This window comes from Dromiciops gliroides, chromosome 1 (genome assembly GCF_019393635.1).
Source record: "Dromiciops gliroides isolate mDroGli1 chromosome 1, mDroGli1.pri, whole genome shotgun sequence".
Classification (NCBI taxonomy): Eukaryota; Metazoa; Chordata; class Mammalia; order Microbiotheria; family Microbiotheriidae; genus Dromiciops; species Dromiciops gliroides.
The window spans coordinates 88,947,771-88,967,717 of NC_057861.1; the positions used below are offsets into that span (position 1 = coordinate 88,947,771).

A 19,947-nucleotide genomic window follows, 5' to 3' on the forward strand; every position below is an offset into this window, starting at 1 on the left:
CCACATTTCCATTCTAGCAATGTTTATAGCAGGATCTTTTCACTACAACATTGTGAAGAAGGAAGTAAAAATGTCTTTCTTGACAACAACTACATTCATATATGAGCCAATGCCCTATGTAAGCCATGCAGTTCTTAGCATACATTGATACTTCTTTTTTTGAGGCAATTGGGGTTAAGTGACTTGCCCAGGGTCACACAGCTAGTAAGTATAAAGTGTCTGAAGCTGGATTTGAACTCAGGTCCTCCTCAATCCAGGGTGAATGCTTTATCCACTGCACTACCTAGCTGCCCCCATACACTGATATTTCTTAGATCCATCATTTTACCAGGTGTTGGTATACTTCCCACCAACAGAGGTCTCATAAATATGAAAGTCTTCACAAATTCTAAAACACTTTTTAACTTCTATTGTTATTATTACTAATATTATTATTTGAGTAAGCTAGGTGGAGCAGCAGATAGAACACTGCACTTGGAATCAGGAAGACTCATCTTCATGAGTTCAAATCTGGATTCAGGCACTTGCTAGCTGTGTGACCCTAGGCAAGTCACTTCTTTACCTCACTTTCCTCATCTGTAAAAAAATACTGGAGAAAAAAATAGCCAACAACTCCAGGATCTTTGCCAAGAAAACCCCAAATGGGGTCATGAATAATTGGACATCACTGAAATGATGTAACAACAACAACAATGATTATTATTATTAATCCATTAGATTGTAAACTCCTTGAAGTCAAGGACTGTCTTTTGCCTTTTATTTTTAAATCCCCAAATCCCCAGTGCTTAGCACAGTGCCTAGTACATAGTAGGCACTTAAATATTAATTGATTAATTATTATTATCCATGCTTCTCCCCATGCCTTTCCAGGCAGCCACTGTGAGTTGCTTTTGATAAAAAAAAAGCAAAACAAAACCAAAAGCACACATCATGGTGGCGAAACTTCTTGTGACAACCTTTTCTGTTCAGGTGGACTGAACTCCACACAATAGCCTCATAGGCCACTGGAGGCATGTACTTGGACCCTCCTAGTCCAATAACATGATCTTTGCAAAGCTGGGGTCACCTCCATTCCACAAGTTGGCATATGAGGAGGTTAGTAGTAGAGCTGCTATCAGCATATACTCAGAAAAATCCCATTAGTGTAAGAATAGGAACTGGAAGTGTTTCCATTTCTTTCAACCTCCCCCCTGTCTCCTTCTACCTCTGTTTAATTATCCACTGCTCTTACAAGGTATTTTTAGGGATGTGTCTTACATTGTTATTTTTAAAATAGCTATTAAACCTAGAGACTCATGATACCTCTCCAGGCTGGTGTCAGGTTTTTAATATACTCTAAGCAGTTACTTGACAGGGAAAGCAAAACCCTAAAAGAAGCTATTTCACTTCGAGTCACTAAGTAGAGAGGGAATGCTACTTGAAGGTTGAAAACCAAAGAGGCAATTACCCTGGTTTCTGTTACACTCCACATTAATGTTGTTTTACAAATTGACTTCCAAGCACTCTGCCATTTTGAACATTTTAGTTCTTCCTCTCACTTGGGAAAACAGGTGAGGCATTATTGCTTATCATAAAACAGATGCTGAAAAATGCCTCCTAATGTCATTCTAGAAATTTTGCTGGAGAAATAAACATACTAGGAACTTTCAGGTATTAAGTTTCACTGTCTTTAACTCTGAGAGAAGATCATGGAATTACAAAATATGAGTTTGAGAAGGGACTTTATCCTATCTAATACAATCTATAGTCTTTGGTCAGTTGCAGAATTTCAGAGTCAGAAGACATAATAAAAGTAAACTAAGGTTTAAAAAAGGAAAATGACTTAATAAAGGTCACAGTTAGTGGCATAGGAAAGCCCAGAATTCAGGTCATTTACAAACCGATATGACAAATAACACTAAGGTGCCCAATATTATGAGAAGCAGTGTGGTACAATAAAAAGGTACTAAATTTAGAATCCAAAGACTTGAGATCAGATCTTTTCTCTGCCACTTGGCTGACCTTGGCTGATCAATCAACATTTATTAAATATTTACTAGGTGTCAGGTACTAAGATAAGCAATGGAATGACAAAGAGAAAGCAAAAATTACTGGTATTCCCAAACAACTTATATTCTAATGATCTGATGCTTAACCTCTCAGAGGTTCACTTTCCTCATCTGTAAACTGAGTGACTTGATGACCACTAGAGTTCCTTCTAGCTTTAAAGACGAAGTCCTAATTTTGACATTTACTACCTCTATGATCTTGGTCAAGTGCTTTAATCTTCCTGGTTTTCAGTTTCTTCATATGTAACATAAGAGATTTGGAATATTAGCCTCTGAGGTCTCTCCCAGCTCTCAATCTATGACTGGCCCATAGTTTTAGACTGAGTTAATAATGTCATTTGACTCACTGCATACCCGTAAAAATCACTTTTAAATAAGTAAGTCATTAAGTCAACCTGCTCACTATAAGGTATTCTTTGCACTCTGATTTCTTTTTGACTTACAAGGACATATTGGTCTACTCTTTACAGTTCTCAAGAAGCCTGGCATGCCCCAAATCCTAGTGACAGCTGAAATTTTTGACTACTATCCTCTGGATAAGCATAGAATTGGGGAGTCTTCGAATCATCAGCTCTTCACATTGGAAGGAGACATTAGGGATCTATTCCAAAGTCAATCCCCTATAGCAATCCCCTCTACAACATCACTAACAAGTAGAATAAACATAGAGTCAGTAGCCTTGGCTTGGTTCCTAGTTTGTCTTTTAACTAGTTTGTGGGCCTGAACAAAGAGTGGATGTGACACAGTGGAAAGCATCTTAATCAGTACTCAAGGGTTTTGAAAGAAAAAGAGAGCTATGTGCTTGGCTGTCAGGTATACAGTTTTGTTGAAGAGGCAAAGCACTCACATACAATTCAGCAAAGAATGATATAATGCAATAGAGACATCAAAAGTTACTCTCAAATGATATGTTCCATTGCACAGGGTGAAGTTGGACCACCTGGGCCACCTGGTATACCAGGCTCTGTGGTAAGTATTTTTGTCTTTTGGGAGTCCTGTGCCATTTTCTAATAAAATTAAGAAAGAGGAGGTAGAATTAGGGACTAGACATTTCAATAGATGATATGGAGAATGTGATAGTCAATAAATATGATGCAAGGTTTACCTTGCATCAGTAAAGGTCTGCCTGAAGTCAGATAAGATAGAGTTGTAGTGGACCTAATCAGCATGAATTTTTAACTCTCTTCAACAGCTTTTGGCAACTTTGTTTGGGAGTGGGGAGAGTAGACAATGGTGTTAACATCTAGATTAGGTACTGTAACGATTGGAATGACGCCACCTGCTGGAGACTTACTGTAGAAGAGCTCTGCCCATGAGGTGAAGGTCTTTGAGGGCAAGACCATGCCTTTTCTTTGGCATCAGGAAGTGACGTTTGCTGGTGGGAGGAAGAAGGGGGAGCCTGGTGCTCTGTCTTGAGCTTTTTCCTGGGGACTCTGGCAGAGAGCGGAGCTAGAGATGCACTCTCCCTTTAATAGATAGATGAATGTAAGCCTTTCTCTCTCTCTTTACCAATTTCTTATTCTCCTTAATAAATGCTTAAAAGCCTAACTCTTACTAAAGCTTATAATTTATTGGTGACCACTCAGTAGATATTTTAGACAGACTAGCTAAAATTTTAGCTTTAACAGTACTTAGGGGGAAAGAACAATAGAAGGTCAAGGAGCTATAGATTCAGGGTTAAGGAAAGGTATCATGGAAGTGATTGTGTACTGAAGGAAAATTTTCAGGGTTAGGAAGGGAAGCCAGAACACAGATAAGAGACCAGAAGGTTAGCACAAAAGCATCCAAGGCAGTTGTTCATTTTGATTTGATCACTGTTTGGCCTGGAATATATACGGTCATAAAAATGAGCCACAGAAGGGTGAAAAAAAATCTAAGGAAACCTCATTAGTTCAGGTTACAATAAAAGCAAAGATGTGGAGCAGAGGAGTGATTGTGTGGACTAAACAGAGAAAAAACAAGTAGATTTTGATCCTGATGGATCCTGGGCTTACTTAGAATTTGCAAAAGAATAGTAATCCCTTTGCCTTAGCTGATTCCTGGTTTTATCTTTCAGGTGCAGAAGGAAGGCCTGAAAGGGGAACAAGTAAGGAAAATTGCTCTCTCTCCCTTGTACATTATTTCTGAAAATGGAAAGGAACTGACAGTGTGGTTTACTCAACACCATGATCTGGGGTATTAGTTTGCAAAGACTCAGGATTAAACTGGAAATGGTTTAATCTGCCCTTGGTGAGGAAATGGGTTGTTTTCATAATGGTTGAAATTCTAGCCCCACGAAATAGTATTAGTAAAGGAGACTGATTGTGAGCTAAATGACTTTGACCTGGTCATTGGTTGAAAGGTGTGTTTGATGACAGGGTCCTGATATGGACAAGTGTCTTCAAAAATGCATTAGGATCACAAAAGAACAAAAGGAAACACATCTTACCTCCATGCTGTAAACTCTGTTGGGCCCTACTAAGATTATTCCTAGCTTCCTTTCAGTACTGACCTTGCTCATTTGGGAGACAGATCTGGACAGCTCTTTTCCTACCCCTATGTTGTTAACTCTGAATATTTATAATGCAGCACACTAAATATGTGTTAAGACCCTTCAATGCTCAGAGCACAGTGATTGGTGCTAAAGGAAATGCAAAATTCATATTTGACTCTTGATCTCAGGGAGCTAGCAATCTAGTTAGCAGATAGGATAGCCACACCTATTTGTTTTTTTTTCTTTTTCTTTTTTCTTTTCTTTTTTTTTTTTTTGCGGGGCAATGAGGGTTAAGTGACTTGCCCAGGGTCACATAGCTGGTCTCAAGTGTTTGAGGCTGTATTAGAACTCAGGTCCTCCTGAATTCAGAGCCAGTGCTTTATCTACTATGCTACCTAGCTGCTCCCAGCCACAGCCATTTGTAATCTCACCTCTTCCTTCTTCAGTCCTCTGTACCAATGATCTTCTCGGGTTATGGGACCTAACATCTTTGGATCACACACTGGGATGAGGTTGGTAATGGGAGAACGCCAGAATACACTTTTTATTTTTATTTAATTAATTAATTTAATTTCTTATTGTTTGAACAGGGCGCTCCAGGACCACGTGGTCATCAGGGCCTACCTGGTCCTCCAGGAGCACCAGTAAGTCATTCAATTTCCTCTCATCCTGATCCAAACAAACTTTAGCTTTTATATCTATTTGTGTGTGTGTGTCTGTATAATTTTATTTTGTAACCAATTTACATTCAAAGAATGAGTGGGTTTATTACAATTTATCAGAGTATTAATCTCTTACTATATACCAGCTATTGTGCTAAACACTTGGGATGTGAACGCAATGGCAGAGTAGTCTCTGCCCTCAGGGAGTTTATATTCTGATCTGTCATATCCTTCCATTTAGTAAAGTACATCGGGCTTAAAATTAGAAGATTTGGAATTGAATCCTTTGAATCTCTGCTTACTAGTTATATGATTTTATATTAGTCACTTCTTTCTATCTGTAAGGTCCCTTAGTTTCTGTCTAATACAGCTCAATCCTTCAGGGATGTCAAAAAGCTCTTATCTATTTTCCCTTTATAGCATTCCTGTGTGGAATTAGAGATTATCAGATTTGGAAAGGGTTCATCTGAATAGCACTTCACTATTTCCTCTGTGTCCTTTATCCTTACAAAAGCCATTTGAGGTAGGCCATGAAGTGCTACTCCCATTTCATAGATGAAGATGCTGAAGGTAGAGGGGATGAGAGGATTGTCCAGGGTCACCTGCCTGGTCAGGACCATACCCAGGCTCAGAGTGAGCCAACATCTCTTGACTTCTTCAGAGTTCTTTACTTCACATCAGGATGGCTATAGGAAGAGAGACATAAAAATGGAGGCAGGGTTCTTTCCAACAGGTATCAATTGAAAGTGAAATAGGAGTTTAGGTAAATATTTTTGATTAGGCTACCTTCTTATAACTCTATTTTAGGGTTAGTGTGATAGCAATGGTAAGATATCCCCTAGGCATTTGAATCATTCAAGGACAAAAACATTTTCTTACTTATCCACAGATACCTTGGGAAACACTTTGGGGTTGCCTTTATCTTACTGAGTGATCAGTGGACATATTTTTAGACTTTTTCTTGAGGGAGGCTAAGTACAGGTCAGCAAATCACTTCAGAGTTGCAGAGCCTGGGATAAGAAATGGTGAATGAATTAAACTTTTAAATAGTGTCCTGGGTGCTTTTGTAGGCCTCTGGTTGACTTTCCCTCCCCTGTTCTCAGATAAGTTTTTAAGAAAAAAAGGAATCTCCAATAAAGACCAACTGGCTAAGATCCTAAGTAAGGGGGTACAAAGAATAAACTATTGAAAAGGATTTCCGGTTATATTTTTAAAGGGTTAATAGCCCTTCATCTAAGGAAGAGTCTATGCTATGAGTAAAAATGCCAGTGTATGACGGAGAATCAGAAACTTTAATAATAGCTAATAGTGAGGCAGCTAGGTGGTGCAGTGGATAAAGCACCAGCCCTGGAGTCAGGAGTACCTGAGTTCAAATCCAGCCTCAGACACTTAACACTTACTAGCTGTGTGACCCTGGGCAAGTCACTTAACCACAATTGCCTCACTAAAAAAAAATAATAATAATAGCTAATAGTAATAGCTACCATTTATGTGGCACTTTAAAGTTTGCATAAAGCTTTAAAAATATTATGATGTTTTATCCTCACAACAACTCTGTGAGGTAAATGCTATCATTATTTTTCTTTTATAGCTCAAGAAACTGAGGCAAATGGAGGTTAAATGACTTGCCAAGATTGTACAGTTATTAAATGTCTGTGACTGGATTAGAAATCAGGTATTCCTGACTCTAAGTCCAGTGATCTATCCACTGCATCACATTGCTGACCTTAAAAATAGTATGATCCAACCCCCACATTTTTGATATGAGGAAACAGATCCAGAGAAAAGCAGCAGAGAGAACACTATATTTTAAATCACAAAATCCACTTCTGCTACAAACTACCCATTTGACCTTAGGCAACTTTATGGAACATAATATCATGAATCTAGAGCTGGAAGGAACTTTGTAGTTTAGCTTGCCCAGTCTGCTCATTCGATTGTTGAGGAAACTGAGACCCAGGAATATTGAGGTGCCCAAGGTTATACACATAGTAAGTGACAGAGATGAGACATAAACCCAGGGTCTCTTACTTCAGAGCCAAGGCTCTTTCCTCTTTATTACAGTACCTTCTAGGTGCTTTTCTGAATCTGTTTCCTTACATGTATAATGTGCAAAGAGAGAGGGGCAGGCAGAGTTGTTGACCTTATGTTCCCTCAATTTATCCTTTGCATTTGTACTTCTTCTTTGTTTATATTGATCTCTATACCTAGAATATTCACCCACCTCAACCTGCCCCAACACTTACCCCAAAAGCCATTTCTACAAGAAAACCTGATCTGGCGCTTTCAATTAATGATGATCTTTGCTTCATCAAACTTTATTTTGTTTATACTGCTAGTATTCTCTTACCACATTCTACCCTTTATCTTATTTAATTTTGACCATGTCAAATTTCTATGGGAAGTTCTGTGAATTTTCTGATGGCACTGGTTATCATGAATTTGTGTTTCTATTTCTCAAAGAGCCTGGCAATATAAGAACCATACTTAGTGCTTATGAAGTACTTTCTTGAATGATTGAGTGAATGGACCAAAGGGATCATTTGATTTGACAATATGCTCACAGGTTTAGAGCTTAAAAGAGCCTCAAAGATCATATAGTGTAACCCAGTCATTTTACAGCTTAGGAACCCAACAAGGTTAATTGACTTACCCAAAGTCATATGGTTAGTAAGTGGCAGACCCTTAATTTGAACCCACTTCCTTTGACTATAAATAAAGCATGGATTCCAGTATTTAAAATAGAAGTTTCATTTGTTAATTTGGAAATTCCCATGCTTTCCTGTGGCATTAGATGAAGTTTGGTTGTTAGATAAAATAATCTGACCAAATGGTTCATTAGGATTATAAAAGGTCACTACAAATAAATGAATAAAAAGTCATTAAACATTTACTATGTGCCAAGTGCTATGCTCATCACTGAGGATGCAAGAATAATTTTACATATGTACATAATTTTTTGTGTCCAATGATAGCCATTTCTAGGGTATGGGGTGGGGAATTTTAAAAAAAGGAAATTTACTTGTTAATTTTGTTGTCTATTTGAAAGCAAGGGCAAGTTGCACATAGTAGATTTGCAGTTTCCTGTGGAATTATCTTTTTATTTTGTTATGTTACGGACATGCTTGTTTTATTCCATAAATTAAAAACAAAATGCATTTTAAAAAGCAATTAATTTTTAAAAATCTGCCCTTAAGTAGCTTACATTCTAATAGCAGAAGACTATACATAAAAGGGAGCTAGAGGAGAAAAGTAGACTAGGTTGGGGTGGGAGCAACTGAGTGAAGTAACGTGGCTGAGAAAGTGAACAGTGGGCTAGTGACTGAGCTAGTTAAGGGAAAAAGTCACCAAAGGACACCAGAATTAGGAAACTTCATTCCTACGTGAAGAGGAAAAAGCCAGAACAAATGGCGTGGGTTGGAGAGGGTTGGGAAGTGTAGAGTGGGAAAGAGACTAGGCTGCATAAGGTAAAAGCACATGAGACACAGATTAAGGCCCCAAGGCTCAAAATCTGATTTCTGCTATGAGATAGCGAAGGCAGAGTACAGGCACTATGACAAAGATGGCTGAAATGGAAAATTTTCATTTCTTTGTTCATAATTCCTAATCAATTAGTAGTTATAACAAAGGGCAGGGAGATAATTGTTTTTCCACCTTTGGAATTGTGGGGGTGGAGGGCAGTGTTGCATATCACTTGTTGTCTTCTATCAGGTTCCTAAACCTTACCATCTATCTGGCTTCTCAGCTCTCTTATGTATGTCCTGTAGGAGACAGTAGGCAGCAAGTGCAATGAGAAAGGCAGGGATGATCATAGAAGGTATAAATGGGTAAATGAATAAGTGAAAATGCATTCAGCATCTACTCAGTTCTGGGTGCTGGGGGTTCAAATACAAAAGGAGATTGAATTCTGGAAAGAGTAGGCAAAACTTATAAAGGATTGTAAAGAGCTGGTGTCCAAGGAAGGGAAGTTTGCTGTAGGGACTTGTAGGAATGTTGTTGTTCTATCTTTGAAAATGATGGGGCAGCTAGGTGGTGCAGTGGATAGAGCACTGGCCCTGGAGTTCAGGAGTACCTGAGTTCAAATCCTGTTTCAAACACTTAACATTTACTAGCTGTGTGACCTTGGGCAAGTCACTTAACCCCAATTGTCTCACTAAAAAAAAAAAAGAAATTATGGGCAAACAACAACAACAGGTCAATCATGATGCCTTTTCAGAAGCAATGACCAATGGGATTTCTGTTCTCAAATGTGGAAATAGGTAGGAGAGTACAGACTGGGAGCATGTCAGATGTTTAAGATAGCTAAAGGGAATGTGAAACATGGTCTGGGGCAGTTAAAGTGTAGGTGTTTGCACTTTCTTATTAAAGACTAGATTTAAAGTCAGAGAATCAGGATTTAAAACCAGATCTGCCATTTGCTACCTGTGTGACCATAGCATAGTCAGTCACTTCACCTTTTCATTTTCTTCATTTATATGATGAAGGCAATTAACTAAATATCAGTGTAGATGGCTATAATAGATGCTATCATCAATACTCAATCTGTCTCTTAATCCTTTGATCTTATTTCACAGCCTTGGGTGCTGCCTTTGGAATAAGAAATAATCATCTAAGAGCATGTTTAAAAATTAATGCTTGAAAACTAAGTAATTTGGCAGATGAGTTCCCCTTCCCTAACGTCTGACCAGCCCTTAAGATGATACTCACAAAGGAGAAAATTCCTTTCAACCAAAAGTAAATACTCACTGTGGCACCTGTCTCTACTATCATGCCACTGCTGTGATGCTTACTCCATGTTTTGTTCTCTCTTTTCCCAAACACCATGGCTAAATAGACACATGCTGATGAGGGTCACTTTCAAATATATCACATAATGATTGAAAGGAGCTCTAGAATAATTAAGAATCACGAGTCTCACAGTTAGAAAGGATCTCAGAGGTAACTATTATATTGTACAAAGAACACCAGACTTTGGATCAGGAGAGACTTGGATTCAATTCTGACACTTTGCATCTGATTGTACTTAATGACGGGAAAGTTTCAAACCCAAGTGTTCACTGTTTAAAAACTGTTATTATTTGAAATGGTTTTTTTCTAGGGGAAGCAGGGAGGTTTAGGGCGAGGCACATAGAACCATCTGAACACGATGGAAAGAATCCTCCCCACCCCCTCTTTGGAGATGTCCATCTTTCAGTTCTGCTCTCCACACTGGCATAATTATGTGGTTTTGCCCCTGTTGTGACTCAAGGAAAATCATTTAACTTTTCTGAGACTCAGTTTCCTGATCTATAATGTGATAATGATACATACAGTATCTATCTCATAGGGTAGTTGGGAGGCTGAAATGAAATAATAAATGTAATGTGCCTTGAAAACTTTAGAGTGTTATAAAAATGGAAGTTGTAATTACCTAGTTGAATATATACCTATGAAGGAATTAACTTTTTTATTGTTCCTCATAAGTGGTTACCCAACATCTTTTTTTTTTCCCCTTAATAGTATTTTATTTTTTCCCAATTATATGTAAAGGTAGTTTTCAACATTCATTTCTGCAAAATTTTGAGTTCCAGATTTTTCTCCCCCCATTTCACTCCCCTGTTTCCAAGACAGCAAGCAATCTGATGTAGGTTATACAATACAATCATATTAAATATATTTCTACATTAGTCATGTATCCATCATGTTCTTAAAGACCTCCACGAATAACAAACTCGCCAACTCAGGAGACAACCCATTCCCATGCTCAAAAATCTCAGTGATTCTAATAGCCTGCTATCTCAAACACTTTATAGTCTGGTATCCATTTAATTTTTCAATACTATTTCATATTATTCCCTGTCATAATCCCTGTGTTTTAGCCAACCTAGCGTTCTGACTGTTCTCAACTTAATATTCTATTTTCCATCTCTGTTCTGGAATATGCTCCCTTCTCAACTTTACCTCTCTGGATGCCTTACTTCCTTCAAGCTCAGGTGTCACTTCTCACCTGAAACCTTTCCTGTTCTCTGCAATTGTCTGTGTTCTCTCCTTCCCACAATTATTCTGTATTACTTCATGTATCTGTGCAGCCTCCCAGCTACATGCTTAATACAATATCTTAGAGACAGGGTAAGTTTTTGTTTGGTCTTTATATTCTCAAAGCTTAGAATTATTAAGTAGGTATTTAATAAACATTTGTGGAATTAAATAACTCTATTTGTTAGAAAGATTCCCCCCCTTCTTGTAGTGAGCAGACATTTCATCTCTCTGAATTTTTTACCTATTGTTCTGAGTCGTGGTCCCTAGCCCTAAGCAGATACATCTTTTTCATGTTGGTCCTTCAAATACTTGAAAGGAGCTGTCATGCTCTCCCTCCATTTTTGCTTCTCCAGGCTAAACAGTGTGTCTAGGTGGTGCAGTAGATAGAGCACTGGCCTGAAGTCAAGAGGACCTGAATTCAAATCTCACCTCAGTTACTAGCTAGTCACTTAACCCCAATTGCCTTAAACATCCAAGGTTATTTCCAGTCATCCTGATGTATATCTTGTCACTAGACCCAGATAGCTCTCGAGGAGAAAGTGAGGTTGGTGACCTTGCACAGCCCTTCCCTTACTTAAATCCAGGTCACTGCAAGTCATGACATCACCTCCTGCTGTCATGGTCCTCTTCAAGAACAAAAGACAAACAACAACAACAACTTTAGACTAAACAGGACCAATTCTTTTAACCAATCATCATCTGTTCCTAGTTCTCGTCCCACCTGATTTAAAGTGTCCTTGCTAAATTGAATCCATAACTGAATTCCATACCCCAGATATAGTTTGATGTGGATAGTGTGATGCTATTCTTCCTTCCTGTGATGCATATTCTACCACTCTTCATACAGCCTCATATTTAGCTTTCATTCCAATGAAACCTCATAATCTGTTACAGATTAATAGTTTTCTATCTGGGGCTCCCTGATCTTGTAGTTGGTTATTTGAACCAAAGAGTAGAACTTAACATTTATCCATATCAAATTTCATTTTGTTAATGCCTTGTTATTCAGTTTTCTCATTTACAGGAGGATAGCATTTACTTGTTCATCCAGGACTGAAATGTTAAAAAAAAACAAAAAAAATGAAATGTGAATTCAAAGCACATATATAATGTATACTATATATGTATATATTTGTATACCCCTGTTTATTTTTCTATTATTATTTCCTATTTTCCTTCCTAAAGGGTCCAATGGGTTCTGAAGGCAAAGAAGGACTTCCTGGTTCTCAAGGACAGCGGGTAAGTTGAATATCTACTTGTGTTGAATTGTGTCTCCATCCCTCTACCCCAACATGATCCATGGGTCCCTGGGTCCATTTCAGGAAGTCTTCTAAGGGAAAATGGTGTTAACCTTAATGCAGAATTGGAAATCCTTGAATAAAAGCACATGTACTCTCTTGGTATCAAGAGTCTTTATATCTTTTTTCTCTTTCTTCTTTTCATTAAGAAATTGAAAATGTTGCCTAAGGAAAATATGATGAACTAGAAGTGTCATGATATGTGTAGCTGTTATAGAATTTGGTCTCATAATATTGTTGTTTCCAGTCTTCATGCACTAGGGAGTTGCTCTGTTATTTATAAGCCGTGTGACCTTCAGCAAGTTCAGTCTTACCATTCACTAGGCACTTAACTTATGTGACTTTCTATGCTATTTATCTTTTTATGTATTCAGACTTATAGATTTATGGAATTCTCAAGCAAGAGGATACCTTAGACATTATCATTTTATGGATGAGGACATGGAAACTCAGAGTGAAGAAGGGACTTGCTCAAAGACGCATGATGAATTACTGAGACTAGAACCCAGGTCACTTGGCTCCTAACCCAGAACTTTTTCAGTTATACCACTTAACTTTCTACTCTGATTATTTAAATAATCTCTACATCCATTCAGTAAAGATATCCCATGATGTGCTTATTAATATCTGTAACAGTAGTTAGAACAGTGTCCTTGCTAAAACAAAACAAAATGAACAAAGAAAAATTTTGATAAATGCTTTTTTATATGGATGCTAATTGTACCAGGACAGACAGAAGGCTATATAAGATATGCTAGTTGTGTGTCTGACTTTTTGAATTTCAAATCAAGTCAACAAAGTGTTTTTGGTATTAAGGGTGTTGAAGACTTTCTTCCCTTAATAAATAGGGGTCAGTTTAGGGAACATCATGCTTTGCAAAATATGGAGAGTCACATACTTCCTAGAGAGAGAGTACAGGGCTGGGAGGCCAAGTCCCAGCCCTGGTTCTGCCATCAACAAGCCATGTTGACATGGGAAAGTCACTTAACCACCCTCTGCCTCATATTTTTGAGCAAATCTAAGCAAAATAAAACTTTTAAACCAAACTATGGTGACAATTTAGGAGAGGAATAACAAATGCTGAAACATTTGTACCGAGAACTTTGAGTATTTATTTTCCACCCAAACCCAAAAGGCTCTTTAAATTTTTTTCTTCAGCTCCCAAAATAAAAATCTTTGATCTGAGTAAGAATGAATCATATTTCACTTTGACTCATTAGTGAAGCAGGCAAGTTGGTATTGTCCTAGAGATGAATGACCTTGGTCACTATGATATCAGCTGAAGCAGGCATTATGATTTTTAAGAGTGTGCAAACAGACAATAAAAATAAAAAATAGCAAAACAAATAGCTTGGGTTGATAATTAACTAGCGGGCGGGGGGGGGGAGTATCAGAAACAAACTATATTTGCCCATATGTTCATGACTGGACTTGAGAGTTCTAGATGAGAAAATTGTATGGTTTCTACAGAGCACTGACTGAATAGATTACCATTATCACCATCATTGTAACTAGCAGTAGGGCATTTAAAAAGTTATTAGTCACAAATCACTAAGCATGTCTGTTATTGGGAGTGCTGGTCTACCTATATTTATAGTGGCTCATCACCAAGTTGTGGCCACAGAGTGATGATTTTTTTGGTTATGGGCACACCTGAAAACTATCTGCCTAGTTCATGTATCCCAGGTTATGATTCCCTGATCTAGTCTAACTCTTATTTGAAATGGGAACGTCCTCTGCAGCACCCCCAGCTGGTGGCTATCCATCCTTAGCTAGACAACTTTTAGTAACAACTATTGTACAATAACCTTTTCCCCTATACTTGCTATTTCTATTCTACTTGCTAAAAATTCTTTCCCACCTAAGCATAGACAGGTAGTGTCTGCTAATCGGTTTGGCTGCAAAAGACCTGGAGGCTTTGGTGAACTACAAACTTGATATCAGTCAGCTGTGTGACATAACAGCTATGAAAGCTAATGCAATTCAAAACTATAAGAGATCTAAGAAGGAAATTATAGTATCGCTATCCTAGTAGGACTACATCTGGTCTCTTGTATTCAGCTCTGTGTACCAAAGTTTAGGAAGGAAATTGATTAAATGGAGGGCATAGGATTTTAGGTTTCTTGATGTAGAGCTGAAATGGATTTTAGAGACCATAACCCTCATGTTAACAAGTGAGGAAGTGATCTACATACTACTACACAAGAAGTTCAATGCAAAGTGCACAGGAGCATCCAGGTTATCTGACATTGAGTCTCCTTTTTGTTTTATTTTTTCCCAATATGTATATGTTCTCTGGATCACATTTTAAAAGGTTTAATTTTTTTAAACATTGCTATCACTTCTTAGTGATGAACTCCAGAACCCAATAGAATCCTTTCTTGTAATAGAAAAATACAGGTAAGCAAAACATACTAATATATTGGTGATGCTTGCTAATGTATATCTCAGTATTCACCTATAATCTACCACTAGCCCATCAAGTGGAATGACGTTATGTATTCTGCTATCAGTCCACTGTAATGCAGTGAACAGAATTCTGAGTTCTTTCCATGTTGCTCTTTCAAAGCATTGTGAAAATTGTTCTCTTCACTCTATTTAATTCACAACACCTTTTAAATACATCATTTGTCTCAGATTTCATCTCCCTTGTCTAGGGCTGGGATATAATTATAAAGACTCAAACTCATTAGAGCTGATGTTTAGGGCATGTCTGCTACCTACACACAGTATGGGAAATGGTGTGGATTATTCTTCCTTCACCTCTCCATGGAGGTGAACAGACTGTAGAACATTTAGCAGGATCCCTTATTTGATGATTGTGAGAGGAAAGAATTGAGCCTGATTGTTTTCCAGAGAATCTCAGGCTACTTTTTTATATTCTGTAGGAGGGGAGAGTTGATATTTAAAAGGAAGAAGTATAAGAGTTTTCACTGATGCTTTAAACTGTGAATACAAGCATACCTCTCTAAGGATAGACTAAAGGGAGATCAGAGGAGATCTGTAATCATGACCTCATTTCTCTCTCTACATTATCTCCCCTGGTGATTCTAATCTGCTCCCATAGTAAATACTAATCAATGTTCAGGATGAGCCAAGTGAACTGTTAAAGAAAGAGATCATCTGTAGGATATATAATTTGCAAATAGCAGAAGTTGTTCAAAATTATTCTCTTACACTATCAGAGGTTCCCTTCAGCTCTGAATCTGTAATCCTGTGATTATCAGGAAGGGACCTGGGAAATGGTTAGCAACGACTTTGAAGGCCTATATATCTACAATTTTCTGAACAATGGAAATAGATGGTATAGTTAAACATCTATTAATTGTTCTAGTAGAGGCAACAGGTAGAGAATAAAGTGTTTTGGTTCAGAGGTTAGGGTCTGAATTTGAGTCTCAGCTTTAATATTTATTACTTTTTGAACTTAGGCAAATACATTTTAATTTTCATTATTTATAGATGAAGGGATTGTATTAGAATGTAGATAGTATCTGAGGTTCTTTCATGAACCCATGATTACCAGCCTGAAATGGACATGACATTCCTATCATTAAGAATTACTTTTTAATTACTTCATTACTTCGAACTAACAAAATGAGATGAGATGAAACTCCTTGCTTGAATAAACTATTCTGATGCTAAAAGCATTCTCTCCTACCTCAAATATTCCTAAATGGTTTGTCCTAATGACCTGTTTGCCCCCATCAGTGGCTACCATTCACATAAATGTATATACTAGATTCTCCCCTACTTTCAGTGTAATTTGGGCTCCTTAAAGGAAGAGACTATGTATATCATGTATTTGTGTATATGTATGTATGTATGGATGTATCGATGGATGGATACATGCAAGTGTGTATGTGTGTATATATATGTATATGCATACATACATATGTATATCTATATATACCTACATTTATATGTAAAAAAGTTTTTATATATACAGTATATATGTTTATATAACATATAGCCTCTATACTCTTGTCTTTCTCTAATATACACATACAGAGGTACACAAACACACACACACACACACACACACACACACACACACACACACACACACATAGATCATTAATACAATATCTTCCTTCAAGGAGCCTGAATGATACTGGTGAACAGGAAAGAATGAACAGAGGAGAAAAGTGATAGTTACTGATGAGAATATCTAGATTCAGTCCAACTTTTTGTCTATATATGAGGAAACAACTGAGACTGGGGGGAATAGATAAAATGCCCAAGTTCACACAAGTAACACATATTGGAGCTGGGATTCAAATTCAGGCCTCTTTAAACCCAAACCAAAACACTTTTCATTGAGTGTTTAAGTAGACCTTTCTTCCTCCATTATTTAGATAATTGCAGTTGTATAATGCCCTTATATTCATATGTGCACATAAATAAGTAGATGACAGATGGGTAGATATTTTCCCCTAGTAAAAATGCATGATAATATAAAGTATACAGTGGCCAGGAGGGTGAGTGGTATTTCCTGAGTGGTTGGCATCATTTCAACTTCTCTGTCTGAACCCTTCCTCTATCTAGCCTCTTCCTCATCTATGAATGGGAGCATCCATGGTGTTAGGACTCTATGTTATTGTTACCCCAATCTCTCCATCTATGTCAACCAGGCTCCCCAAGGAAGAGGACTTTCTTGGAACTGTGAAATGAAACGCCACCCTCACCCTCCTGTCTTATTCTCTGAGAGCAGTGCTTTGGACCTCTGAAACTGCCTTATACTGGGAAATTGCCCTAGTAAGCCACAAATAACCCTTCAGGAAGAGAGAGAAGCTCCTGGGAGATAGTCTGGGCATATAGTTTTCTATGTTCCTTCTCACCACTACCCTACTCTCTGGAGGGTACATATACACACACACACATGTATACATATATGTATGTTTATATAGGTATACATGTATGTGTATATACATACATATATACATGCATATATGATACTGAATAAATCTTGAAATGAATTGAAAATTTAAATAGTCCTTTGTAAGTACAAAACAATTTAAACTCATTATCTTTCTTAATAACAGCAATTCACATTATATAATGATTAAAGGTTATACTATCACATGTTCCCTCGGCAATTTAATGTTTGCAAAACCCTTTCGTCATAACAACAGTTTATTATTACCATTTTGTGGTACTAGGAAACTGAGACTCAAAAAGGTTAACTGATTTTCATGGTTAAAAAACCAACCAACCAACCAACAAAAACTAGTGAATATCAAAGTGAGCATTTTAACTCAGGTCTCCTAACTTCAAATCTAGCGTTATTTCCATTTTAATGAACTTAATTATAAAGTAATAAAACCATAAAATCTTAGAATCTTACATTATATCAGGTAAAGTGATTTGAGTTATATGATTATCTTGATAGATCCTTCTAAAATTTCAAAGAGAAATGTAGTCTGTGGTCCTACACTAATTTTACAGATAAGGAAACAGTCTCAATGAAGGGGAAATAGGACTTATCCAATATTGTGAAGTTTACAAGTCCATAACCAGGGCCCAAACATAGAATCTTGGGCTCCTAAAATCTGAAAGTTGAAAGAAAATTTTGAGGTTGTGAAGGTTAATCCATACTTTAATAGGACTTGCTTCTACTATACTATGGATAAATAACTATAAAGCCTTACATAGGGGTACCTTGTTCTGAAATTGTGTGTGAAAGCCAAATACCAACATGTTATTAGTTGCTACTTAAAAATGCCTATTTCTGTAATTCACGTAATCTTCTCAACTTATATTGCTACATTTAGAATTGGACAATTGCAAGCATTAATTTTCATAGTAGTTTAATTGGGTGGAAAAAATACAGTTTATAGAAAATTGCCACCCAGCTATTATCTGAAATTATAACAGAAAAAACAGCATTAAACATTATTAATGCAAAAAGGCATAGATATCACGAACACTGCTTCCTTTTCATTTTGTACAACTGTTTCATTTTCTAATGGGGCCTAGACTAGCTAAATGACTTAGCCAAGTTGAAACAGGAGAAGTAGCAAAAGTAAAACTGGAACCTACATATCTTTTGCATCCAAGTCCTGTGTCCTTTCCACAATGCCATGCTGACTCTATAAATGAATACCTCATCTTTATTAATCAATGTGCAGCCCAAAGGATTGCTCTCTTATCCTTTGGGGTCTGAGAATCACAACTGCACCCCTGCAAGTGATTCCTTGATATTGTAAGGGGCTAAGATTCTAGCTAGTCTGTCTAAAATATCTAATGAGTGGTCACCAATAAATTATAAGATTTAGCAAGAGTTTAGACTTTTAAACATTTATTAAGAAGAATAAGAATTTGGTAAAGAGAGAGACCTAGATTCATCTATCTATCTCGGGGAACTACAGTTCTGCTCCACTCCCCACGAGAGTCCTGGTGAAAGAGACCGAGAGCGTCAGCCTCGCCCCCTCTTCTACCCACAAGCAAACATCACTTCCTGATGCCAAAGAAAAGCCACATGGCCTTGCCCTCAGAGGCCTTCTCCTCATGGTGGTGCTTTCCTACAGTAAGTTTCCAGTAGGTGGCATCATTCCAATTTTTACAATATGGATGGTTCATGGACTTGTCTATTGGACTTTCTTTTAGAGTACATTATAGGAAATTGGAGCAGTTGTCTTTGTCTCAGAGATTTGCACACATAGAAATCAATTCAAGTAAGCTAGTTAGACAGATGTTGATAGTCTACTCGGTTCATAGTGGAAAAAAGATTTAAGATTTACAACAGATCTTGGGGAGGGGAGAGGGTATGCAGGGAGGGAGGAAAATTTGAAGTTAGAAATCTTATAAAAACAAATGTTGAAAACTATCTCTACATGTAACTGGGAAATAATAAAATACTTTTTATGAGGAAAAAAAGAAAAAGGTGTGTGACCACATATTTTGGAGTGGTTTGACATATTGAAAAGGACAATAGATTTGGAGTTTGGAGACCTGGTTTTGAATCCTAAATCTGACCCTTCCTAGCCATGTATCTACTGATAAATACAGAATCTTAGTTGGAAGGCACCATAGAAGACAAGTAGTACAACCGATCCCTAAACAGAAGTACCCTCTATAGATTTAGAACACATGGTCCTCTGGTGTCTGCTTAAAGACCTTCAAAGATGGGTACTCACTACTTCCTGAAGTCACTTCTTACAGTTTTCCTTAGCCATAGTTGTCAGGAAGTTGTTTTTGTTATTGTCTTTTCCTGATTCTATTAAGCCTAAATCTTTCTCTATGAAGTTTCAACTTCTTGCTTCTAGTTCTAACTTCTGGGGCAATGAAGAACACATCTGTTGCCTCTCCCACACAACAGGCCAAGATATTTCACCTTAGTTCAGCTGTCCTACCTAATTCTTTTTGCAAGCTAAACATATCCAATTCCTTTGACTAGTCCTCAGATAGCACGATCGTTGGTACTCTCACTATTCTGGTCATCTTCCTAT

General features: G+C 37.4%; 1 protein-coding gene across 1 annotated transcript in view; it reads left to right on the top strand.

Annotated features, from left to right (window-relative positions):
- COL22A1 (collagen type XXII alpha 1 chain) overlaps positions 1–19,947 on the top strand; it is a 567,886-nt gene that overhangs the window by 303,812 nt on the left and 244,127 nt on the right. The window contains 4 exon segments of the mRNA XM_043991519.1: positions 2,973–3,017; positions 4,105–4,134; positions 5,112–5,165; positions 12,387–12,440. Of these exon segments, the coding sequence (XP_043847454.1) occupies positions 2,973–3,017; positions 4,105–4,134; positions 5,112–5,165; positions 12,387–12,440 (183 nt within the window).